This window comes from Bos mutus, chromosome 19 (genome assembly GCF_027580195.1).
Source record: "Bos mutus isolate GX-2022 chromosome 19, NWIPB_WYAK_1.1, whole genome shotgun sequence".
Classification (NCBI taxonomy): Eukaryota; Metazoa; Chordata; class Mammalia; order Artiodactyla; family Bovidae; genus Bos; species Bos mutus.
Genome location: NC_091635.1, coordinates 50,863,938 through 50,890,104, shown reverse-complemented (window position 1 = coordinate 50,890,104; position 26,167 = coordinate 50,863,938). Strand labels below are relative to the sequence as shown.

Genomic DNA, 26,167 nt, shown 5'->3' with positions numbered 1-26,167 from the left:
GATCATGGTTCTTTGCAATATGGAGAAAAATCAAGATTTTTAAAAATTTGGTTTTAGCCTGATAAAGTGTTTGTATAATTTATCTCTATCTTAGTGCATCAGAGAGGTGAAATGCCAGGAAACATGGAGGGCATTGTAGCCTCCTGAGCAACTGTTACATCAAGGAAGTGAAACCTTTTGTATTTTTATCTGTATTTGACTTATAGTTATTTTATTTCTAACTTTTCCCCCCTTTCTTGTTGAGATAGGGTTATCCCTGTGAACTTTTGCCTCTGACGGTCGCAGGTATTCCGTCTATGCATATCTGTCTGGATTTCATACCTGAGCTAATTGCACAGCCAGAACTTGAAAAACAGGTAATGAGCATTTTGGAACTTTAGGACAATTTTGACCTTCCTTTAATCTTCCTGGTTATATAAACTATTTTAAGTTTTTAATATTTAAAGACTTTCTTTAGGCTTCCCACGTGGTGCTAGTGGTAAAGAAACCGCCTGCTAATGCAGGAGACATAAAGATACAGGTTCGATCCCTGGGTCGGGAAGATCCGCTAGAAAAGGGCATGGCAACCCACTCCAGTATTCTTGTCTGGAAAATCCCATGGACAGAGGCCCTGGCAGGGTGCAGTCCAAAGGGTTGCAAAGAGTCAGACATGACTGAAGCAACTTAGCATGCACACAGACATGCAAAGACCCTCTTCAGAAACATGTAACATTTGGATTTTGTGTTACAGATATTTGCTATCCAGTTGCTTTCTCACTTGTGTATCCAGTATGCATTACCAAAGTCACTGACTGTGGCTCGCTTAGCTGTCAATGTCATGGGAACTTTGCTAACAGGTGTGTATCTAATGGGCATCAATAACAAAAATTTCTAACATAAAGTAGTACATATTTTTTCTGAATTTACTTACACCACATTTTCTGCTTCACTGGTAGTTTAATTTATGCAATAATTTTGAGTTATTCTTTTTGAAAATTTCTCTGTGACAAATGTGATGTACAGTATAGAGGGGATGAATAGGTAGGCAAGTTGTATCTTTCACTTTTGACAATGACTATATATAGAGTTCGGAGAAGGCAATGGCACCCCACTCCAGTACTCTTGCCTGGAAAATCCCATGGACAGAGGAGCCTGGTGGGCTGCAGCCCATAGGGTCGCTAGAGTCGGACATGACTGAGCGACTTCACTTTCACTTTTGACTTTCATGCATTGGAGAAGGAAATGGCAACCCACTCCAGTGTTCTTTCCTGGAGAATCCCAGGGACAGGGGAGCCTGGTGGGCTGCCGTCTATGGGGTCGCACAGAGTCGGACACGACTGGAGCGACTTAGCAGCAGCAGCAGCAGCATATATAGATTTACAGTAAATATACTAAGCAGTACAAATTTTGTAAATGGAAACCAGGTCTGCTTTCTGAATGTAATTATGTCATTAGAAAACAAGTTATAATTTATTGCAAATGCTTAGAGTTCCAGAAAAATATAATCATAGGTGTACATAAGAGATTAATATATTAGTTGTTTCCTTAAGTTCTAAAATGTACCCCAGCATTTTAACCATCTTCCAGGTTGTTAAGTAAAATGGAATGAAAATACACTGTTTTAAAAGATATGAAATATAATTCAATCTTTAAAAGTTATGTCTCAGTCAATTTCATATACTTTGTCAGTGCTGATAATAATTTATTCATTTTTCGTTCCATCATATCCACTTCACGTTATACTATTTACAGTGGTTAGGAACTTAAACTGCCTGAGTTGTCTTTCCACCCCACTGCTAACTGGAGTTGAATAGCTTCTTAATGTAAGGTTTATTTAAGAGTTTTCTTGTATATTAAATAAGTATCATAAAGATACTTTTTCACTTATAGTATTGTGAGATTTAAATGAAACAGTGTATGTCATGCACCTATAACAGCGCTTGGACATAAGCATTTATGTGTTAGATAATGGCTGACTGCTGGATTGTGAGCTCCCTGAAGGCAGGGGCTGGCTGTGTCTTAGAAAACTTAGTATTCTTAGCACAGAGCATGGTGCTTAGTATACAATATAGGCCATGTAGGTTGAATTTATATCTGTGAAAATTCTGTTTCATTTCTTTCCAACAGTTTTAACACAGGCTAAGCGATATGCTTTTTTCATGCCAACTCTGCCAAGTTTGGTCTCTTTTTGTCGAGCATTTCCTCCACTGTATGAAGATATTATGTCTTTGCTGATCCAAATAGGGCAAGTTTGTGCCTCTGATGTTGCCACTCAGACAAGAGACATTGATCCAATTATTACACGTAAGTAGTAACTTCTTTTCAAGAGTTGTTTAAATACCTCAGGCAGAAAGGTCCAAATCCTTTCCAGATTTGCCTTAATTATTCTTCCTTATGTTTTTAGGTCTTCAACAAATAAAGGAGAAACCAGGTGGATGGTCTGGTATCAGTAAAGATCCATCTTATAAAAATGGACCTAGGGACACTGGAAGCATGGATCCTGATGTACAGCTCTGTCATTGTATTGAAAGCACAGTAATTGAAATAATAAACATGAGTGTTAGTGGAATTTAACAAAGAACAAACTTAAAACTAAAAAATGAAGCTATTTGTTGCATATACCCAACACGAACATGCATCTTATAACAACTAAACTGAATGGGAACAGAAGCATCTTGGAATCACTAAAATGATTAAATTCACCATGAATACAGTTTAGAACTCTCTTGAGAATTATGCTTGCTTGTATTTGATTGGCAGTTCTTTGGATCTACTTTGCTGGTATGTTTTTTTGTAGCAACTGAGCTTTTCTTTTTCTGTTGGCAGCGCATTTAAGAATCATTACTGAAAAAGTGAATATGGTCTTGTATTAAGCTTTTGAAGTGAAGAAAAACTACCATGCCTTTAATTTAATATCTTATTAATAAGCCTGTGGTTATTTAACCATCAGCTAGTAACAGTACAGTGATGCAGTGATGAGAGAGAGAAAAAGGGAAGGGGGAATTGAGGGAAAATTAGGAGTTTTAAACAATAGAAATCTCTAAAACTTGCAATGCAAGTAATAATAGTAATGAATGGAATAGTAATAGCAAGATGGAATTCCAGTTCTCAAGAAACAGTATTGAGAAAGGCTTTAAAATAGGCAAACAGCTTTTTGTAAATGACTTCCGTGGACGTACAGATGAGGATTTAAAGATTTTACATATTTGCTTCAATTTTTACTAATATATGAAGCCATATGTTTAAAGAGATACTTGAATAATTTGGAATTTTAAGATACTGGCTTAAGAGTTTACAGAAACATCTTTGTATAGAGACTAACCTGAAAAGAGGTCTCATTTAGTTTTTTTTAAAGTTTATTTTTATAATGGTCAGGGGGGAAATCCATTGGAATCTCATTGAAGTTTAGAGCAATAAAACCCACTGGATTAAAGAACTCTTGGTTTGATTTCAGGACTATAATTCACATCATAATTTGAGAAGATTTTGAACTAATCTGTCGTGTTTGGACCTCAGGAAAAATTAAAACGGGGAAAATTCTGTGTTGTGGAAGGATTTTGCAGTCCTCTGTTAGTAATGTCCATTGATTAGGTAGATGCATTCAGTTAATCCATAATCCTTGTTTTTTTCCTTAATGAAGTATCCAGTGTAGAAGGTACTTCTCTTTGCTTTCTGAGAAATATCTGAATGAACCCCTCTTTCCCACCCCACTTGAAACAGACCTCTTCCCTTATAAAAGAAATAAGGAAGGCTAATAAGAAAGTGTGGTTTTTAAGAAAAAAATTTAATTTTAGCCTTTTCACTAGGAAATAGTCACATTTCATTTTCCTTCTTTGTAAAATGGGATTACTACTGGCCCTACCTCATAAGGGTATTACATAAGAACTAATTTGTATCTGTTTCGAATCTTGAAGTGCACAGTATCATAGATGAGAGTATTTATAACTTTTATTAGATGCTTAAAGTTCAATTAAATAATTTTGATGCAAAAAACAAAGGCATACACTTAAAAACAAACTAAGAACTTCCATATTTTTAAACAAGGCAGTTTTATAGTCTTTTAAGATTCAATACAACTGCTCCTATTTGTTTCCTTTTGTTTAAACTGAGGTTTTGGAATATTTTGTGTGAGTAGGTAACCTCTAGGAGTCAGAAAAGGTTGAAATATGTTTTCTAACTAAATGCAGTGCACATTCCTGGATCAATTTTCAAAGACTGGTCAAAACCTGCTGTGTTAAAAATAATAACATATGCTGTTTTTCATCAGGTTTGTTGATGATGTAAATAAAATATGTAAATATTAGTAAATGTTAATATTCATGTATTTTAAGTTAAGGTTATAAAATTTGTCACAATGTGATTTTTTTTTATTCAAGTGAAGAAAAGATGTGTGCAGCTATTTTGAATATTGGTTTATAAACATTCATATTCTTTATCAAATGAACTTGTAGTTTTTGTGTTTTATTTCACTGCTATTAACCTGAAAGGAACCGTTCAAGGGACTGGAATCCAGGACTCTGTGGTTCCAGAGCCTGTGTACCCCGTTCTGTTATGCTGCATACATCAAAAGGCAATACAAGGTGAGAGTCAGTTGAGAGCCTTAGGGACTTATGAGAGGAAAATCATACTAATTACTCCGGAGTAATTATCAGTACTTAAAGATTTTAATATTTTAAAAATTTTGTAAAAGCAGACTAATAATTTGAAGGTATTTAATAATTTACTTTTATAAATTATCCTCCTTACTGCTGACTTAATAAATGACATTTTTGCGGTACTTTTCCTTCATCTTTGCTTATGCACATGTATTTTCAAATAGTGGAACTCATAATACCCAGTTTAGCATTTATTTGTCTTTTTTCATTTAGCTTTATATGGAAACTTTTTGCAAGTTGTTTGGTTTTTATAATTATTTTATTGACTCCATAATGATTGAATTGATATAACCATCTCCCTTTTAGTACTGTGACTTCCCAGGTGGCGCTAATGGTAAAGAACTTGCTTGCCAGTGCAGGAGATGTAAGAGATACAGGTTCTATCTCTGGGTTGGGAAGATTCCCCTGAGGAGGAAATGGCAACCCACTCTAGTATTCATGCCTGGAAAATCCCACGGACAGAGAAGCCTGGGGACTACAGTCCATGGGGTTACGGAGAGTCGGACACGACTGAAGTGACTTAGCACATTAGTACTAGACTGGGACGTATATGGTTATTTTTAAGTATTGCTGCTGCTAAGTCACTTCAGTCATGTCTGACTCTTAGCGACCCCATGGACTGCAGCCTACCAGGCTCCATCCAGGGGATTTTCCAGGCAAGAGTACTGGAGTGGAGTGCCATTGCCTTCTCCGATTTTTTTTTTTTTTTTTTAAGTATTAGATTATGGTTATTTTTCAGTATTAGAATAGGCACTATTATCAATTGAGGTGTTATTACTTTTCTTTTAGATTACTTAAAAAAATTTTTTTTTATTTTTGGCTATCTCAGGTCTTAGTTGAAGCCAGGGCTCAGTTACTGTGGCTTGCCCGCTTAGTTAGTTCCTCCCGTGTATGTGGGATCAGAGTTCCCCCCGACCAGGGATCCAATCCATCTCTCCTGCATTGGTAGTGCTTTGTCAAAAGTTTTTTAAAATTTCTCTAACAGGCAGATTCTTAACCACTGGACCACCACGGAAGTCCTAGATAATTTTTTTAGGATAAAGTTCTGAGCCTGAATTTGCAAAGGGTAGAATTTAGTTTTATTGACTAAGTTTTGTCATTTTGGGAAGATGTAGTAAAACAAAGGGAGGCAAACGAATCAACTCGCCTTTCACTGCTCCCGCCTGCCAAATACTCTTGCCTGGGGAGTCCCATGGACAGAGGAGCCTGGCGGGCTACAGTCCTTGGGGTTGCAAAGAGTCGGCACAACTGAAGCGTCTTAGCATGCATGCATACATGCTTGCCTGCAGCAAACCTCTCTCCCAAACTGGTTCCATGGGATGTGAAAAACTGTCTCTGGTTTTGCTTTTTGAAACACTAGTATTTTAAGCCAAGTTTATGCTAGAGTTAAAAAATTTGGCGAGATGGTGTTTAACTCTCGCTACCTTTGAGGAGTATGCTTTCTTAGCAACTAATTGGTCTTAGGAGGGATAGGAGGCTGATTAAGCCTTAAAGGAGGTACTGGAGACCTCGAGAGCGTATCTCTGGTTGAATGTGGACCCGGGAAAGCCTTGATTATCAGGAGGTTTTGTAGCCAGCTGTCATCCAACCTTCTCGCCTAATTTGGCTCAGCCGTCTGCCAATTCCCGCCTGGGTATTTACTCTGGCTTCCGGAAAGTTCGGAAATTTGAACTGGGAGGGCCCGGATGAACGTTAAAAGAGCAAGGGCTTAACAGTGTTTCCTCTCCTTTGGTCTACGGGCTTTAAATACGAGACGTGGAGTTTCCAACTGAAGCACAGGTTAAGTCGCCGGTTTCAAAAAAGTACGGAGCAGACGGAGTACTTCCCCCTAACTCCTTGGGATTCCCCGTAGTGCTTCACGCTTCTGGCGTTTCCCTTCCGGTGCCGCCGAGGACCTTGGGTCCGTTCTTACTGCGGAGGCTTTCATTGGGTGCCAGAGTGCGCGCTCCCTGACCTCGATCCACGATTGGTTGCTTGGTTTCGGTCTTGGCGAGTGATTGGTTGTCTGAGCTCGCCCGGCGATTGGGTGCTGGGGAGTTGAGGGGCGGGAGGCGGGAATTCGTCCGGGTGTTGTGGAGAGGGCTGCTGAGAGCTGGAGTGGAGAAAAGGTGAAGCGGTCGCGAGCGCTCTACCGGCCCGGGAGTCGCAGCTCCGGGAGGAAGAGAGCCTAGAACCTTTCTTCTCTGCCAGGGCTCCGTTGTGTTTGCTCGTCGGTTTCGGCTTCCTTTTCTCCGGTGAAATCGGAGCCCATTCTGCGTTGTTTGGGTTTTCCTTAGGGCGGGCAAGTCTGTCTCGGGGGAAGGGCGCGACGTCGGCCAGGAGGAGGGTCCCCTCTGCTATCGTCCACCCGTTTTGCCGGCCCTTCGGTGTTGACTGGATCAGCAGGGTCTCGGGGGTCCCAGGTTGCTGAGGGAGGAAGGAATATGAGGAAGAAAACCTGGGGAGTGGGGAACCTGAGCTTAGAGCAGAGGTCTGTTTTTAGCCCTGGACCCCGCGTTCCCTCCGGGCGGGAGGGGACGGCGGCTGGAGCCAGGTCGGTTCGTTTCCTCTTTGTTCAGTGTGGGCGAAGCATCCTTATTTTGAGATACCTGTTGCCACAACTGTGGCTGGCGGGGAGGTTGGTTTTTTAGGTTCTATGTGAGAAACTGGGCCAGTCTTGAGTTGTTGTTTTAGTTTAAGGGATGCGTGCCTGCTTAGTCGCTTCAGTCGTCTCCGACTGTTTGCGACTCCACGGACAGCAGCCCACCGGGCTCCTCTGTCCACGGGGATTCTGCAGGTCAGATATTGGAATGGGTTGCCACGCGCTCCTCCAGGGGATCTTCCCAAGCCCAGGGATGGAACTGAGTCTCTTATGTCTCCTGCATTGACAGGCTGTTCTTTACCCTTAGCACCGCCTGGGAAGCCCTAGATTAAGGGATGAGATTCCACCAGATTTCATTGCCAGAGCTTCACAGAAACACCAAATGTTAGAACTGAAAAATACCTTAGAATAGTGGTTCTGAACTTTCTGGGGACACATAAGCTACCGTAAAGGTTGTTATTGGCTTCCTAATCTGTTGAATTGGTATTTAACCATTTCTCTGTCCTCAGATCGAAATGACCTTTTTTTCACTACTGCAAATAATTTCTCAGTTGATAACAGTGTATATCATTTTCTCCTCAGTTTTCCATTATTTCCTTAGGATATTCTGGGAATGAGAAATTTATGGACTTTCTCTTTAAAAAAAAAATGCAGTCATGCACAGAAACTGTTGCATGCAATATCAAGAGATCACAGTCTTTGAATTACAGCTTTGGCTCCTAGGTTAAGAGAATATGGTTTATAAGAAGTGGGGATTAAACAAGATCACTTCCTGTGTATCAGATACTGCAGTTTAGGCACATTCTGTACATTACCTTATTTAATTCTTAACTCAGTGCCTGGCGGATATTCATAAAAACCCTGTCAGGCAGATATCTCCATTTCGCAGATGAAGAAATAGGCTCTGTGAGGTTAAGTGATTCACTGTGGAATTCCAATTTAGGCTTTCCCTTCTTCAAAACCCATCTTTCCATGATACCCTACTGACCTTTAAAGTAAGAACTATTGAGTGCCTATTATGTGCCCAAGGTACTTTCTTCCTTACAACAATTTTAAAATTAGGGATTATTACATGTAAGAGGGGCTTTCCAGGTAGCTCAGTGGTAAAGAACCTGCCTACCAATGCAGGAGACACCAGAGACCCAGGTTCAACCCTGGTTGGGGAAGATTCCTTGGAGGAGGAAATGGCAACTCACTCCAGTATTCTTGCTTGGAAAATCCCGTGGACAGAGGAGCCTGGCAGGCTGCAGTCCATAGGGTTACAAAGATTTGGACACAACCGAGCACAGAACACAAACACACATAAGAATCTTAGTCTGGAAAAGTGAAGAGACATGATCAGGTTAAAATATCTGAGTTGTCAGAACCTGATCTATAAGGTATACTTCCTAACTCTTGGTCCACAGTTTTGGCAGAATTGGGATGCAAATCCAGATTTGTTAGATTCCAAGACATGTTCTTAACCACTGTGATTTGTCAGGGTAGGAAATTTTTTTACTTTCGTTTTGTTTATACATTTATTAATTCCAATTTTTATTTCTAGGCTTCTGTCCTAGTATTAGGTATCTGTTTTTCTTTGAATAGCCTTATTTCAGTATTGACTTTCATTTCTGTTGCAGTTAGGAATCTGAAGTAAACAAAGCATGATGTCTTCAGCTGAATATACAATTGGTGGGGTGAAGATTAACTTTCCTTGTAAAGCTTATCCATCACAGCTTGCTATGATGAATTCTGTAAGTGTTTTTCAGCAATTAAGTCTTAAGATACAGGTGCTTATAATTCATAACATACATTGAGTCTATTACTTCATATTTTCTGCAGATAGTAGATGGATTTGCTGGGTTCATTAAAGAACCTCTGACTTTTGGAAAAATAATACTGGTTGCTGCTAGACTATATATATAAAATTAGGAGGCAAAGGAGAGCATTCTAAAAAATGTTTTCAGCTCATCTGAAACTTCTATTTACTGAATTACTTTGAAATACAAAGTATTTACCATCTTTTATATAGAATACTATATTTTCACCATAATTTTTTGAGATATTTCAATCATATAAGAATTTAATATACAAATGAGTAAAACCAACATACCAGCTTTGTTGAATCTTAATGTTTTGCCATATTTTACCTTGTTTACCTAGTAGCACCCCACTCCAGTATTCTTCCCTGGAAAATCCCATGGATGGAGGAGTCTGATAGGCTATAGTCCATGGGGTCACAAAGAGTTGGACAGGACTGAGCGATTTCACTTCACCTAGTGGCTCAGATGGTAAAGCATCTGTCTGCAATGCAGGAGACCTGGGTTCGATCCTTGGTTTGGGAAGATCCCCTGGAGAAGGAAATAGCAGCCCACTCCAGTATTCTTGCCTGGAGAATCCCATGGACCACAGAGCCTGGTAGGCTACCGTCCATGGAGTCGTAAAGAGTCAGACACGACTGAGCGGCTTCACTTTCACTTTTCACTTTTCACAAGTAAGAAGATAACTAATATCCCGAATTTGTTCTTTTTCTCTTCTAGCCGTGTTTTTATACTTACATTGCATATACATGTATGCATAAACAATATTGAGTATACTTTACATATTTTTAAACTTTGCACAATGATATGATATTGTACTCAGCTTTCTGGAGAACTTGATTTTGTGGGTTTTTTTCTTAACATTAATATTATTATTATTGCTTTTTAAGAATTTCTGCTATAAGTTTATTTATAGACATATCTAGTATGTTGAGTTCAAGAACTGGTGTTTTTTTAAAATGCTCCTTTTCATATTTGTTTCATGGATTATTTTTTAAGCAGTTGGTGTCTTACTATAAAGAAAGGAGAAACAAACTGAGATCCAAAGTACAAAGTCTTCATAACTAGTAATTGCCACTTGTTTTCCACTGAAAATGGTAGATTCCTCCCCGGACCCTTGTCACAGTGGCTCCTGTGAACCACAGAGGTTGTGAACCTTCAGATGCTCTGTCCCATCATAGCACCGTTGGAAGTTCTGTGGCCGACGCAGAGTCTGAAGGCAGAAGAAATGGCGGCAGCACACCAGGCCCTCCTTTCCTCATGACCTTGTTCCCTTGTCTAACATCATTTTTAAGATGGAGTCCTATTGATTGATAACTCATTTTCATTCCTTATACTATTCCGTTGTTTTAATATACTAGAACTTTATTTGCCCATTTTCCTCTTGATAGACGTTTACATTGTTTACGTTATTTTGCAGTTACAAACAGTGCTGCCATGAACTTACACGTGTTGCCTTATATTCATTTGGGAAAGGTTTTAGGTATTTACTTAGGACTGGATTGCTGGAATTCGGTATCTTCAACTTTACTAGAAATTTTTAATTTCTGTACAAAGTGGTTGTAACATTCTCAGCAGTGTCCTCTATTAAGTTTTCATCAAAGATGTTAGTGTATTCTAGTTTTATAGAAATGATGGTGTTTGTATAAGTAAGGCACCAATTGCTTTTGTTTCTTTTCTGCTTGATATACTTTAAGTCTAACATAATTTTAGGGAGAGATATGAAGGAATCGGGGACTTCCCTGGTAGCTCCGTGGTAAAGAACCCACCTGCCAGTGCAGGAAACATGGGTTTGAAGCATGGTTTAGGGAGATCCCCTGGAGAAGGAAATGGCAACTCACTCCAGTATTCTTGCCTGGGAAATCCCATGGATAGAGGAGCCTGGCGGGCTGCAGTCCATAGTGTCGCAAAAGAGTCAGACATGACTTAGTGACTAAACAACAACAAATAAAGGAATAAATTCCAGATTTAACTAAATTCTAGTTCTCCTTGCTGCTGTTGCCATGTTCCCTGAACTGCATACAACTTAGACTTCTTGTGGTTGTAAAGGAGAGAGACTTTAATGAAGTATGTTGTTTATTGATTTAAAAAATTGTTTTTGTGTTCATAGATTGTCAGAGGATTAAATAGTAAGCAGCACTGTTTATTGGAGAGCCCCACAGGGAGTGGGAAAAGCTTAGCCTTACTTTGTTCTGCTTTAGCATGGCAACAGTCTCTTAGTGGTAAGTAGTTGGTTGATATTTTCAAGTTGCTTATTGGGTCCTGAAAAAAATCCGATGAAGTACTTTTTACCCAGGATAATTCAACCATGTCCTAGCTAATTTAAATATTCTCTTTTAAGATATTTCTTTATAATCAGTTCTGGGTCTTCTAAGAGTTTGAGTTTAGCACAATGTGTTCATTTAATCCTAAAATAATTTTAAATGTAAGTTATTCCTTTATTTGATGATTCGGAGTATACTGTACATAAGAACCTTGGAATACTTAAAGAATGATTATGAAAATAATTAGAGGATAATTTGTATGTAAAAGATTCAAGAGATAGGGCTGACATGATTATATAGCATATACAAATAACTGCTTTTTAAAAATAAATCCTTTAATATTGTTGCTTATCTAATAACACTAGAAAATGGAATACATGAAAAATTCTAGTTGATCTTTCTACTTGTTTGGATGCCAGAGAATTCTGTAGTAAGCAGAAGTTTATTGTAATATTGTTTTTATGGATTTGTATTATTTCCCATTGCTTTATTTGCTTACACATGTCACATTTACTAACAAAAAGTAGCACTTAACTTTTGTGAAAAACTATTTTATATGATAAATCTGAAAGACAATATTGGATACATTTTAGGTACATAATTAGATGGCTTTGACCTAAAGTATTAGGAGAATTTTAAATTAACTGTGGATATGTATGTGTATGTATGTGTATATATGTGTGTGTATACACACACATACATATACATGTATATACATATACATGTTTTTTAAAAAAATATTTTTGCTACTGGTAAGACTATTAAAGATTAAAAGTAAATATTTTATAAGCTTTTGGTTGTCCACTTTGTTTCTTACTGATGTTTGTCTTTGGTGAAAATGTTAATGAAATTTTAATGGGAGACTCTGGAAAATGTATTTATGTAGTGCAGATGGAAAACTAATATCAGTACTGTATATAGAAAATAAAATACATTATTCAGATTTTTTAATATCTGAATTATATTCTTATACACTGTAGACACACATGCAAAACTATTGCAACTTTGTATTTAAGTAGTAAGAATTACCTGTTTAATTTGAATATTGACTTTAAACTTTTGATACAGATATCAAAAATGATATTATGAAACATGTTTTTTGAATTAGAAGTATAATGTGGGAATGATTTAACCCTTTTTTGTTTACATTATTATTTACCATATTGAACTTTCAAGTTCTTCAGTTAGGAAAATAGCAGTAATTAAGAATGTAAGTAATTAAGAATATGCTTTAGGTATACTTAGTGTTTTAATATATCTCAGTAGTGGTTGTGCCTCTGTTACATTATTAATCTTTGACTATTACTAGATTTTTCTAAATCATTTGTTAAATGATTAAGGTAAATTTGTTATTAGCTTCTCTCTGTATATTTCTGGCATACGTGTTTCTCTCCTGTCCTCATTCGATGTTGCAGATTGAGTGATCAGCTTGTCCAGATTTGCCAGGTAGTTTTCTGATTTTGGAGAAGGAAATGGCAACCCACTCCAGTACTCTTGCTTAAGAGAATCCCATGGACAGAGGAGCCTGGCGGGCTACAGTCCATGGGGTCGCCAAGAGTCAGACACGACTGAGCAACTTCACTTTCACTTTCTGATTTTAGCCCTGAAATTCTGAATCCTGGGAAATCTGCTAATCTTGGGCAAAAAAAGGGTGGTTGTGTATGCTAGCTGTGAAGAAAGATGAATGTTTTTTTAATTGGAGATTCTTTCGTTTTTAGGGAAGCCAGTGGATGAAAGCTTAAGTAAGAAAACTGAAGTACCATTGTCATGTTGTTGTACATGCCATTCAAAGAACTCTGCAAACAGTGATGTGCACCAGCGAACTTCGCATCATTTCAGCAGTCCAAGTACACCACCTTCTGAAAGAAATGGCACTTTGTCAGGTTCTCAAGGTAGTTTATATTTTGCCTGGGTCTGTTGGTATCTGTGATAGGAGTGTTAATTATTGCTGTTATGATACCTAATGTAGATAAATTTGGTTAGCATAATTGGTTATGTATTTCCACCTGATTTCTCTGGAATTATTTTAAATAATACATAGAATGGTCAGAAATCCTTGAACTGTTTTCCTGGCCTAACTTTTAATTGATTCAAACATGTTGCTAACGTAAACCATTTTTAAAGAAGGCAAGGCAAAATTAATGATACTCAGAAACTGATGTTATTTGTAGGCAGTGTTATTAGTTATATGATAGAATTTTATAAAACATATTGATCTGTAAGCATAAGACAAAATCTAATTAGCCTCACTTATTCTTTGTAAGTTTGCCTGAACTTCTGAGACCAGTATCCTATCTGAGAATCAGCTATGTTTCAAGTATGATCCTTAAATGTGTGTGTGTTAGTCACTCAGTCGTGTCCTACTCTTTATGATCCCATGGACTGTAACCCACCAGGCTCCTCTGTCCATGGAATTCTCCAGGGAAGAATACCGGAGTGGGTTGCCATGCCCTTCTCTAGGAGATCTTTCTGACCCAGGGATCAAACCCAGGTCTCCTGCATTGCAGGCAGATCCTTTACCATTTGAGCTACCTAGGGAGTTCTTACTAGATTTAGTTAAGAGAAATATATTATCAATAACATAAGGTTATTAATTTAAAGATATTTCTTGTGCTTTGACTGTATGGAAAAGATGGATCATTATCTGCTGAAGTCAGAAACCTAGGGCACATCCTATACACTTTGCTCTTCCTTATTCCCCCATATAGATTTCTGTCTCCATTCATATCTCTTAGTCCAGACTGTCATCTCTTGTTTAGAGCATGTAATAACTCCTTTCCTGCTTTCACTCATGCCATTCCTTAACTAATGACAGTCCATGGCTGGGAGAAAAGAGGTTGCCATGATTGACTTATGTCTAAGCATTATCCACTTTCTAAAATCAAGGATGGATTCATCTTCCACTAAAGTACTTGACTGTAGAGGATGTTAGCTGCTTCAACTGAAGTGTGTTTCTGTTGGGAATGAGGACGAGGAAGTGGACTAGATACTGGAGAGGTGACCACTTGTGTTGTCTACAGGGTTTTGACTGTTAATTCTCTTGGCTTTCCTTCCATTCCTTCAAAGGGTCATGCTTTCTCCTTTGCATGTGTTAATGTCTCTTCTGAATCAGGTTCCATCTTGTTTACTTGCTCTTCCTTTAGCTCTCAGCTTAAATAGCCTCTTTAAGGCAGCCATACTGCTCTTTCCATCGGATTAGATTTGGTTTCCCTGTTATATTCTGTCATTTCACTGTGTACCTCTCCTTCATAGCACTTGTTACAGCTTATATTATCCATGTGTTTGTGTGCATCTTTTATTAATCTCTGCGTCCCCTAGCAGACTGTATAGTCCATTAGATCAGGAACTATGTCAGTTTGCTCATCATTGCATAACTAGCAGAGTGCCTAGCATATAGGAATTGATTTTGAGCTAATTATAAGAACTCTGGCTTGTTTTATGTACAACTTGAATTTTTTTTTAAAAGATAGCCTTATTGAAATATACATGACATAACAAACTGTGTATATTTAAATGGTACATTTGGATGAGGTTTAACATAAGAGTATTTCCCTGAAACTTTCGCCAGCATTAAAATAGTGAATATTATCTGTCACCTTCAAAAGTTTACTCGTGCTCTTGTGTTATTCCTCCTTCCCACCGCTAATTTATCCTCCCCAAACTCAGGTCTCCCACATTGCAGGTGGATTCTTTTACCATCTGAGCCACGAGGGAAGCCCTGCAAACTGTTTATCCAGTCACTTGTTGTTGAATATTTGAGTTGTTACTAGTTTCGGGGCTGTTATTACAAATAAAGCTGTTAGGAACGTTTGTTTATAAGTCATTGTTATGGACATGTGTTTTTACTTTCCTGGGTAGTTATCTAGGAATGTAGTGACTGGATCACTTATGGTTAACTTTTTAAGAAACTTCAAAACTGTTTCCCAGAGTAGTTATGCCATTTTACATTCCTGCCAGCAGTGTATGAGGATTCTCGTTTTTCTACATCCTTGCCGACAGTGGTTTGGTAATCTTTTTAGCCATTCTAATAAGCTTATTGTTGCTGTTCAGTCACTGTCACGTCCACCTCTTTGTGACACCGTGGACTGCAGCACACCGGGCTCCTGTGCCCTCTGCTATCTCCTGAAGTTTGCTCAAATTCGTGTCTGTTGAGTTGGTGATGCCATCTAGCCATCTCATCCTCTGCTGCCCCTTCTCCTTTTGCCTTCAGTCTTTCCCAGCATCACTCTTATAAGCTTCTAGTGGTATCTTATTGTGGTTTTATTTCACATTTCCCTAATGACTTGTGATGTTGAGCATCTTTTCATGTGCTTATTAGCCATTTGTATATCTTCTTTGATGAACTGTTGAAATCTTTTGCTTGTTTATTGTTTTCTCCTTATCGTTAAGTTTTAAGAGACCTGGCGTGCTGTGATTCATGGGGTCGCAAAGAGTCGGACACAACTGAGCGACCGATCTGATCTGATACATTTTTGAGTACAAGTTTATTTTTTTAATCAAATTTAGGTTTTACTTTTAGGTCTAAGGGTTAATTTTTGTATATGGTGTGAGTGTGGATTCAAGTTCATTTATTTGGCATATGAGTATCTAATTGTTCAGCACCATTTATCAAAAAGGCTGTTCTTTATCTGCTGCATTGCTTTTTTAACTTCGTAAAAAATCAATTTTCAATATGTATGTAACTTGAATTTTAATATAGTTGTGAGTTAGAGTTATTGAGAATAATCTTTTCAAGGATCAGATGGGGTAAATCTGGGTTATATTCTGATACTGTCTTTATATTTTTAAGTAAATTCTTTAGAAATATGTAACTTAAATATAGAAAAGCACACAGAATTCTAAGTGTATAGCTTGATGAATTTTCCCAGAGTAATTACACTCATGTAACTACCACCTAGATGAAAAATAGGACATAGCCAACGCCCCAGTGGCACTTCTCATGTTCTTTTCCACTTGGTATTCTTTCTCATTATAGGTAGTTGCTATTTTCCCTATGTCATCATTGATGAGTTTTGCTTCTTCATAGAAATGGAACTATATTTGTACTCTTGTGTCTGTCAACTTTTGCCTAAAATATTTCTGAGATTCATTTGGGTTGTTGCATAAAGTAGTGGTTTTTATAGCTTTATTTTATGGTATATAATAGATTATATGCCATAATTTATTAATTCATTCTACAATTGTTAGACATTTGGATGGGTTCTTATTTTGGTTATTGATCTTTTATGAGTATTCTTATTCTTTCTGGTACAGATAGGTAAATATTTTCTATTAGATATATAGCTTGGAATAGAATTGCTACTTGTGGTGTATATGATTATGTTGAGCTATAGTAGATAATGCCAACATTTTCCAAATGACTGAACCAATTTTGCACCCCTTTGCCCTACATCTAGTAGTATGTGGAAGTTATGTTGTTCAGCATTCTTGTTAGCACTGGATATTTGAGTCTTTTTAAATTTTAGCCATTCTGGTTCCTTTGTGGTGTTCTTGTGAGTTTTAATTGATATTTCTCTGGTAACTAATGAGATTGAGTGTCTTTTAATGTATTTATTGGTCATTTGAATATCCATCCTCTTTAGTGAACTACCCCTTCAAGTGTTTGCCCATTTTTCTGTTGGGTTGTTTCTTACTGATTTCCAGGATTTGTTGTTGTTTTAAATATATTCTGAATATACTTAATTTCTTTATAACCTTTTATTTTAAAGATTTAACAACGTTGGTAAGCTTCTTGCAAACTCCCCTACTATAAAGACTAGGAAGATAAGCCTTTTTGTATATGCATATGATATAATTTTTTTTCATGAATTGGAGTTAATCATATTTGACACATGGCAGTTTAGTTTTTCTAAAACTGGATTATTGTTTTTGGTAGATATTCCATACCCTTTAATGAGTCCTACGAATTTGCCCCTTGGTTTATTTGGGGAAGGGAGTAGCAAGCTACTCTAGTCTTCTTGCCTGGAAAATTCCATGGACAGAGGCGCCTGGAGGGCTACAGTCCATGGGGTTGCAAAGAATTGGACACGACTGAGTGGCTAACACTTCCTTGGCATTGGCACTTTTACCATTTTGAATAGGATAATTCTTTGTTGTAGATAATTCTGTCCTGCACATTGTGGAATGTTTAGAAGCATCTCTCAGGCCTCAACCCACTAGATGCCAGTAGTACTCACCCTCCTCCCATCTTGTGACAATCAAAAATCTCCAGATGTTGCCTAATGTCCCTGGGGTCTAGGGTGGGATTGTTAAAACTAGCCCAGTTAAGAGTCACTGATCTAGATTTGTTTGTGGTTATTTTACTAGTTTGCCAGGAAATTGTAGAGCTCAAAATTACATGTGTTTTCTAAAATATGTATGGGAATATAAAGGACTAAGAAGAGCCAAGACAGTTTTCAGGAAGCAGGTTGAGGTGAGAGGACGTGATCTGTGAGATATCCTGATTCGTTATATGTATATGGCTATAATAATTAAAACAGCATGGTATTAGCATAGTGGAAAATAGTGGAGAACCCAAATTCCATTCTACATGTATGCTGAAACTTGATTTTTTTAATAGAAGTGCTTTTGTAGAGCAGAGGGCACAGGGGTTTTCCCATAAGTAGTGAAGCCTCAATCATGTCTGACTCTGCAACCCCATGGACTGCAGCCTGCCAGGCTCCTCTGTCCATGGGATTTTCCAGGCAAGAATACTGTAGTGGGTTGCCATTTGACTATTAAATATCCGTAGGAAAAAATTAAAATTGGAGTCCTACTTTACTCTATACACAAAAACTCATGCCAGGTAGATTAAAGACCTAGGTATGAAAGGCAGAACTGTTAAGATTTTAGAATATAATGGGTTTCAAACTGTGTTCCCAAGAGCCTAAGGAAGAAACATAGCATATAGGGAGAAGGGGACAATGGATCAGCTTAGAAATCCTAAGCAATATTTCTTTAAAAAATATAGTCCTCCTCAGAAAAAGCTTGAAAACCAGTGCTGCGTGGCACAGATTCACTTCTATGTTTGTGCAAACTCGAACTTCTTTTTTTGAAAATGGATTGGACCTGCTGCTCATAGGGCTTTCTCCCCTTAATAGTCTGTAAATTGTATAAGGCCAGGAACTTTTTTCTTCATTGTTGTCCATGGTGTCTGGAATTGTATGGACTCAATATAATAAATGCTTGAATAAATGAATTGAAACTCTGGAAGTGGAGGGAATGTGTAGAGAAGAGCACGGAGTAAGGAAGGTATTTTTAAGAACTCTCACGTTCTAGGGAAAGGGAGAAACCACTGTATAGAACAGTTAAGAACGGTGTTACAGAAATTAAGGAGAAAGGAAATGTGTTTGTTATGTTCCAAGAAGACAGAGTGTTATGTTTGGCTGTATGCCTAGAGGTTATACATATGGATTTTGGAGTCAGACAGCGGGAGTCAAGTCACATGCAGGCCTTGCCTTTTACTTGCCATGTGATATGAGCATGTTACTTGACTTCTTTTAAAACCTAGTGCTCACATTTATAAAATGGGGATCATATTTGGTAATTAAGAGGTCACTGATAAATGAGATTGAGCTTTCAGGATTGTGGAATTAAAAAACAGATTTTAGGAGCTTGATTCTACTGTGTTTTTAGCCTGAAGATCATAGAGAATTTTAGTAGAAAAGAAACATTAAATAAGGCACTGTAAATAAAGATTTTTATACAGATGAAAAGTTTTTGAGAGACTCTTAAAGTTATATTTTTTAAGCCACATTATTGGAAGTGGTCTACAAAAGCATAAACCTATTAAATATCAAGGCTGGACTTTTCCTCTTGAGAACATTTCTTACAATGTTTGCTCTTTGTTAAGTAAATTCAGTGATAAATAACTGATTTTAAAGATGTTTAGCATTTCATATTTTAAAGTATGTTTTGAAGTTATTAGAAATGTCAACATCTTTTTAAAAATTGAAGTGTACTTTATTTACAATATTATATTAGTTTCAGATGTACAGCATAGTGATTCAGTATTTTTACAGATTAAAATCTTACATCCCAACTCCAGTTTTTTTTCCTGGAAAAATTGACTAAATGTAATCTACTTACGCTAATTTTTTATGACTTCTTATATAAGACTCTCCTGAAAAAACTACACTGGCTGCAAAGCTATCTGCTAAGAAGCAGGCATCTATGTACAGAGACGAAAATGATGATTTTCAAGTAGAGAAGAAAAGAATTCGACCCTTGGAAACTGCACAGCAGGTAAACAGTCTTGGCAGTGAAATAATCCCATTAGTTATGGCTGAACAAGGTAGTCAAGTATCAGTCGTTTTCAGTGGCATGTGAAGAGATTAGTTGGATAGTGTCAGATATAAATTTAACGATCAGTTACTGTAATTTCATTTTATATATTTATTCATTACAAAGGAGCTTGTTATAGTAGATTATTCATAGTAGCATGTCATTAAAGTGAAACTGAATGATGCTTATTTATATTTAAGAAATTTGATAGTAAAACATTTACTTATGGCATGTTATAGTAATAGAGTTACTTTGTACTTTTAACTGCTCTGTTTTTAATCTAACAATGGTGTTTTCTTTTGGCCAAAATACCTCTGATACAAGTATTTAGGTCAGATATTTTTAATATTGATAGTTTTAATGTAATGATAAGGATTACTGTTATTTATTGAGTTTTTATTATGAATAATTATAAAATGTTTATTTTTAAAGACCAAAATTACTAGAAGTTTTAAATGAAATATACTTTTAATAGGTGAATAGAGTTCATGGCGTTGAACTCTTATATTTTCTCATAGAGTTCATAGCATTGAGGTAGGGAGACTGGACTTTAATAGATTCAGTTACAAATAAAGATTATTAATTAATTAGCATGTCATTGTAGATAATTGTGTATTTTTAATTGAATATTCTCAAAAAATGTTTGCATTTTTATATAGTTTGTTCCATGTATAATCCTAACTTCCATAATTAAACCTTGTTTTTAGAAATAGAATAAATCCATTTTCTAGTTTTATATTTGGAAAAGTCCTAATTACAAATGAAGTGTGAATCTTTAAAAATTTTTACCAGTGGGACTTCCCAGGCAGTCCAGTGGTTAAGATTCTGTGCTTCCATTACAGGGGGCATGGGTTTGATCCCTGGTTGAGGAACTAAGATTCCCACATGCTGTATGGTGTGGCAAAATAATAATAATAATAAATTGTATTTAAAAAAAAATTTTACCAGCAAAATGTGTACTTACAGTTGGATGTTGTGAAGTAGGGTTCAAAGTACAACATTTATTCCCTGATTTCATTGGCTTTCATTTCTTTTTTGATAGTCATGAATTATTAGTAGAAATGCTTTTTTTCCCCTTCATAGTTTGAGTACATAGGTTTTTGGGAAGTAAGAAAAAGCACATGTAGTTTGGAAAGAAAACAGTGGTATTTATAAAAAAAAATTAGTCAAATACAGTTTGGATTGTTAGTTATCTAACAAGTAATATAATAACAGTAATCAAATAATTTATTCTATCATGTAGGAAATAATGAATATTTACATTCAAATTTTTTATTCTGTGTTTTTTTTTTTTTTAAATTTAGAATAAGCTTTTCATGTTTAATTTTCCAATTGGATATGTAGTTGGACTTGGTATAATGCTATTCTTGGTGTCCATATGGTGGGACTATTTTGTGGGAAGATCATTTTACAATGCAGAGTTTTGATACATCACTAATTAAAGCTATTTTGATTGGAATTTGAGAGATATTACTGTATTCTGTTTTATTTAAGTCTTGTAATAAAGTGCCTATTTGTTAGAAATTTGATTGTTATGGGGGAGCCTGGTGGGCTGCCATCTATGGGGTCGCACAGAGTTGGACATGACTGAAGTGACTTAGCAGCAGCAGCAGCAGTTAGAAATAGTCATTTTTTTTTTTTTTAATGCTTAAAGCGCACACTATAGCTGTTTTGATCTTTGAGAACAACTAGCCTCATCAAACTTTTAGTTTACAATAAACTTCAATTTGGTTCTGTATTTACAGATCAGAAAACGTCATTGTTTTGAGAAGGAGGTACATCATTTGGATGCAAAAGTTGCTTCAGAAAAGACCACAAAACTCAACTCTCCATTAGGAAAGATAAACTCCATTTCTCCACAGAATGTATGTATTTATGACATTGTTCAGTTTAAAGAAGGCAAATGTGGTATTTGTTAATGCATTTTTGAAAAAGAGAAAGACTATATAATCAAGAGTAGAGAAAAACTCAGAAGTCTTAAGTGCTGTTGCATGTATACTGCTGTGAGAAATGGGAAACCTGTGCTCTTTGTGCCCGTTTCTTCACTTATAAAATAAGAGAATTGGACTGAGATGAGCTGTGAAAAGGTTTTTTTTTCCCCCCGTCTTGTACATTCTAATGTTTGTGAATTCCACTTCCTAAATTTCTTTCAGTGTTGTTAGGGCATCAGTTCTCAAGGATTAGGCCAGGGAACTCTGGAGATTCCTGAGATTGTTTTTAGGCAGTCTGTGGGGTCAGAAGTACTTTCATAGTGATGTTAAGATGTTACTTACCTTTTTTTTTTTAAACTGTCTTCAGTGTTTGCATTGTTGGTGCAAAAGTGAAGACTGGTAAAACTCTGATGCTTTAGCACGATCAAGATAGTGGCACCAACTTGTGTTAATAGTAATTTTCTTCTCTGTCATTAATGCATAATTAAGAAAAGCCAGTTTCACTTAAGAATGTCCTTGATGAAGTAGTAAAAGTTACTAATTTTATTAAATTTTTCACCTTTAAGATTTTAATTCTGGGTTAAGAATAGTTTTTGTAAAACACTTTGACATTCAGGAGTAGAATGGTTATCTTAAAGAAAAACAATTGTAAAATAGTTTGAATTGTGAGCTGAACTAGTCACGTTTTTCACAGAACATTGTTTTTACTTCAAAAAATAACTGACAGACTGTGGTGATTCTTGAAAATAAAGTGAGCCTGATAAAATTTGACCTTTCAAGTGAAAAATCAGAATTTGAAAAATTGTATATACCACTGTGAGGTTAACAGTTTTCTGATACTTAAAAGACTTTTTTCTGATGATATTTATTTGTAGTGATATTATGTATGTGACTTTTTGATATTATATAATGAAATATGTTAACATTTATTTATAAGATCTGTAAAATCAGTATACCAAATGTTTTCAAAATGACATGTTTATGATATTACAAAATGATGCCTGGAAAAGATTCATCCAAATGCAAGACAGACCAATGGACATTTTTCTTCTCACCATCCTTAGGCAATGACAGATTTTTTTTTTTTTTTCAGTCACTATTGGCTAGTTTTCATTGCCATAGTTTTATTTGAATGGAATCATGCTTGGTAATTTTTTTATTGAATTCCAAATATTGTGAATTTTCCCTTGCTAAATACTGGGTATTGTATTTCTACAAACCCTCTTGACTTTTTTTCTGGGATGCAGTTATTACTTGGAATCAGCTTGATCCTTTTGGGTCTTGCTTTTAGGATGTGTTAGGAAGGACTTGATCAGGGTTTAGTTTTGGGCTACCTCAGTAGAGGCTGGCTCCTTTTGAGTCCTCTACCTAATCATGCTTCATGAATTAAGACGTTTTCTAGCCTAGCTGGTGGGAACGGGCACTGTTCCATGCTCTACGTGAGTGTCTCATTTCAGGTGGTTCTTGGCCGCTGTCTCAGATTGTCTCCTCATTGGTGTGTGCTGATCAGTACTCTACTAGATACTTGAGAGGTCCTTCTGCAGACCTCTGGAGTTCATTCTCTGTGCAGCTCTCTCCTTTCTGGTATTCTTATCTCAGAACTTTATTGATCTCCCTGAACTCTCAGTGATATCTCTTCAGGTTGAGTTTTCTGGGCTGTATCTGGGTTTCCCTTCCTGGTACCACAGCCTGGAGACTCTCAGCACAACAAGCTGAAACAATCATAAGGCTTAATCTCCTTTGTTTCCCATCCCTCAGGGATAACTCTTCCTTACCGGATGTCCTGTATCTTAAAACTATTGTTTCATATAGCCTGTATTTTTTGTTGTTGTTGTTCAGGTAAGGGATGAAACAAGTCATTGACAAATTCCAAAAGTGTTTAGATGGCTTATAAAGCTGTTTACTTGTACAGACTTTAAGCCTTTATAAACTTTTTGCATTCTTTTTCTCTTTCTCCTCCTTCCCGCTCTGTTTTGACTGACTTCTAATTCTTCAGGAAGCCTTCCTTGGTGTTTCCAGTTTTGAGTTAGATTCTCATCTGGAATGTTCCTTGTATTTCTCAGTTTTTGACACTTATTACTCTTCATATCTTCTCCACCTGCTCTGAGTTCAGTTACAGACAACACCAGGTTCCCTAGTAAACTGAGGCCTCCTTGAAGACTGTGAGTGCTTTATTCATTTCTGTTTCAAGCACCTAAGCTCGTGCCAGGAACCTAGTTGTAGACTGAGTGAATCCATACCATAATCCCTGCCCTCAAAGAGCCTTCTTTTAAATTCTTGAAAATACTAAGTTGGGGTGGGGGGAAATTGTCAGTTATCTTCAGAAAAGCCTTGTTGGGAGAAGTTGTCTCAGTCAATAATAATATATGCTTTGTGTTTGTCTCTGCCAATGTTTCCTTGCTCATTTTCTTTCATAGTACCTTATTGTCTTCATAGCCCTTACTGTTTGAATTTATTACTCTAGTTGTTTATTATGTGTTTGTTCTGTTAGAATGTAATGTCAATCTTTTTCACAAGTATCTCTGGTACTGAGGATTAGCATATGGCATATATTTAGCCTGTGGCATATATATTTGTTGGTAGAATCTTACTGAATTCTTATAATGACTGTGAGGCAGGTACTATTGTTATTCTCATCTTATAGATAAGGAAACTGAGAAGTAATTTGCCTAAGGTCACAAAGCAGAAAATTGTGGAGTTATTATATCCTACCTAAGCAATCTGATGCTCTGGCAGATGCTCTAATTACTTTATTATACATTCTCTAAAATGCCTCTCAGAAATTCTGGAGCTATCTAAACAGTATTCTAACATCAAGATAAGGAAAAAATTATATAGAAGCCTAAAGCAGAAAGAAATCAAGTCTAGAGTAAGCTATGATTGGATAATAGCTAAAGTGAAATAGAGAGTGATTTTACTTTTAATTTCATTTTGGTTTTTTTAAAGACAGTGGACTCAAATCAGACAGTCTGGGTTTTAATCACAGTTCTGCTCTTTACTACTTTTGTAACCTTGATTAAGTTTTTAAACTATTGCTACTTCAGTTTCTCATTTGTTAAATGGGTATAGTATTTGTCTTATAAAGCTGCTAGAGGATTAAGCAATTTAATACTTATAAAGTGCTTAGACTGTACCTGGCATATCTTGATGCTTATTAAGTGGTTCAGTTCAGTTCAGTGCAGTTCAATCGCTCAGTCGTGTCCGACTCTTTGCGACCCCATGAATCCCAGCACGCCAGGCCTCCCTGTCCATCACCATCTCCCGGAGTTCACTCAAACTCACGTCCATCGAGTCGGTGATGCCATCCAGCCATCTCATCCTCTGTCGTCCCCTTCTCCTCCTGCCCCCAATCCCCTCCCAGCATCAGAGTCTTTTCCAATGAGTCAACTCTTCACATGAGGCGCCAAAGTACTGGAGTTTCAGCTTTAGCATCATTCCTTCCAAAGAAATCCCAGGGCTAATCTTCAGAATGGACTGGTTGGATCTCCTTGCAGTCCAAGGGACTCTGAAGAGTCTTCTCCAACACCACGGTTCAAAAGCATCAATTGTTCGGCGCTCGGCTTTCTTCACAGTCCAACTCTTGTATCCATACATTAAGTGGCAGGTGGTAGTAAAAGTAGCTGCAGCAGCAGTAGTAGTAGCAGCATAGTTGTATATTTTTATGCTGCTGATAAAAGCTATTATACTGGTTAATAATATAAATTTTTAAAGTTAGGTTTATAATTAATTATCTTAATTTGTGTTGATGATGTTTACGACTCAACCTGTTTAGAATTTAGGTTGCTTGACCAAGAAGAACTACCATTGTCCTGGCTGAGTAATTTTAAACTTAATTTTAAACTAAGTTCTTAGATTGATTTCTTGTTTTGGTTGTGTACTATGTTGATCATCTATTATGATCTCATTGGCAAAGTATAATTGTATCAATTCATGTGTATTTGTATTTTTATATCAGGTATTTTTTTAAAACCAGAAATTATAGATTTTCTTTCTTGGGTTTAGCTGATATAACTCTGCATTACCTTAGAAATGGAGTATTTTTCATAGGTGGGTGATTTATTATCCGTACTGTTAAAGACATGGGTTTCTGGCAATCTTCTTGTAAGTTTGAAGATTTATTGAACAAGCTAAATCTCAACTAACTCTAGTAACTCAAATGATAACATTTCACTAGTGACTTTTTACTTGTAAGAAGACATACGGGATACTTGCCATACTAATTAAGCATGCATACAGTAAATTTATCAGACAGCAGAGTACTTTTGCAATGACAGAAAAGACCATATGGCTAAGCTCTAAAATTTGTTCTCTTTTTTGCTAGTCTATACTGAAAAGCATGAATATATAAAGTAACTTTATGGAAAACCCCACAAATACTTATGTAAAATGATCTATTATTTTCAATATTTTTTTTTAACAAAGATAGAGTAAGCCGTTGCAATAGAAGCATAATTAGTACAAAATGTAAAGTTTTAGCTAATGTGAATGTTTCTTTCTTTTATACTTTAGTAAATTGTTAGAGAAGGCAATGGCAACCCACTTCAGTACTCTTGCCTGGAAAATCCCATGGACAGAGGAGCCTGGTAGGCTGCAGTCCATGGGGTCGTGAAGAGTCGGACACGACTGAGTGACTTCACTTTCACTTTTCACTTTCATGCATTGGAGAAGGAAATGGCAACCCACTCCAGTGTTCTTG

The 26,167-nt window shown here is 36.6% G+C and overlaps 2 protein-coding genes and 1 pseudogene across 6 annotated transcripts in view; 2 read left to right on the top strand and 1 right to left on the bottom strand.

The window, feature by feature from the left end:
• INTS2 (integrator complex subunit 2) overlaps positions 1-4,727 on the top strand; it is a 57,211-nt gene extending 52,484 nt beyond the window's left edge. For all 4 annotated transcript variants that reach the window (XM_070390557.1, XM_070390558.1, XM_070390560.1 and 1 more), the window contains exons 22-25: positions 249-356; positions 731-836; positions 2,107-2,283; positions 2,384-4,727. In XM_070390557.1, the coding sequence (XP_070246658.1) occupies positions 249-356; positions 731-836; positions 2,107-2,283; positions 2,384-2,553 (561 nt within the window). In that variant the 3' untranslated portion in view covers positions 2,554-4,727. The remainder of the gene's footprint in view (positions 1-248; positions 357-730; positions 837-2,106; positions 2,284-2,383) is intronic.
• A 1,979-nt stretch (positions 4,728-6,706) lies between these two features.
• BRIP1 (BRCA1 interacting DNA helicase 1) overlaps positions 6,707-26,167 on the top strand; it is a 180,567-nt gene continuing 161,106 nt past the window's right edge. The window contains exons 1-6 of one of the 2 annotated variants that reach the window (XM_070390555.1): positions 6,707-6,742; positions 8,835-8,948; positions 11,125-11,236; positions 12,997-13,170; positions 19,374-19,501; positions 21,286-21,405. In XM_070390555.1, the coding sequence (XP_070246656.1) occupies positions 8,859-8,948; positions 11,125-11,236; positions 12,997-13,170; positions 19,374-19,501; positions 21,286-21,405 (624 nt within the window). In that variant the 5' untranslated portion in view covers positions 6,707-6,742; positions 8,835-8,858. Of the gene's footprint in view, positions 6,869-8,834; positions 8,949-11,124; positions 11,237-12,996; positions 13,171-19,373; positions 19,502-21,285; positions 21,406-26,167 lie in introns of both variants that reach the window. The other variant, XM_070390556.1, reaches the window with a different exon arrangement.
• On the bottom strand, positions 10,002-10,193 carry LOC102286640 (cytochrome c oxidase subunit 7C, mitochondrial pseudogene; annotated as a pseudogene).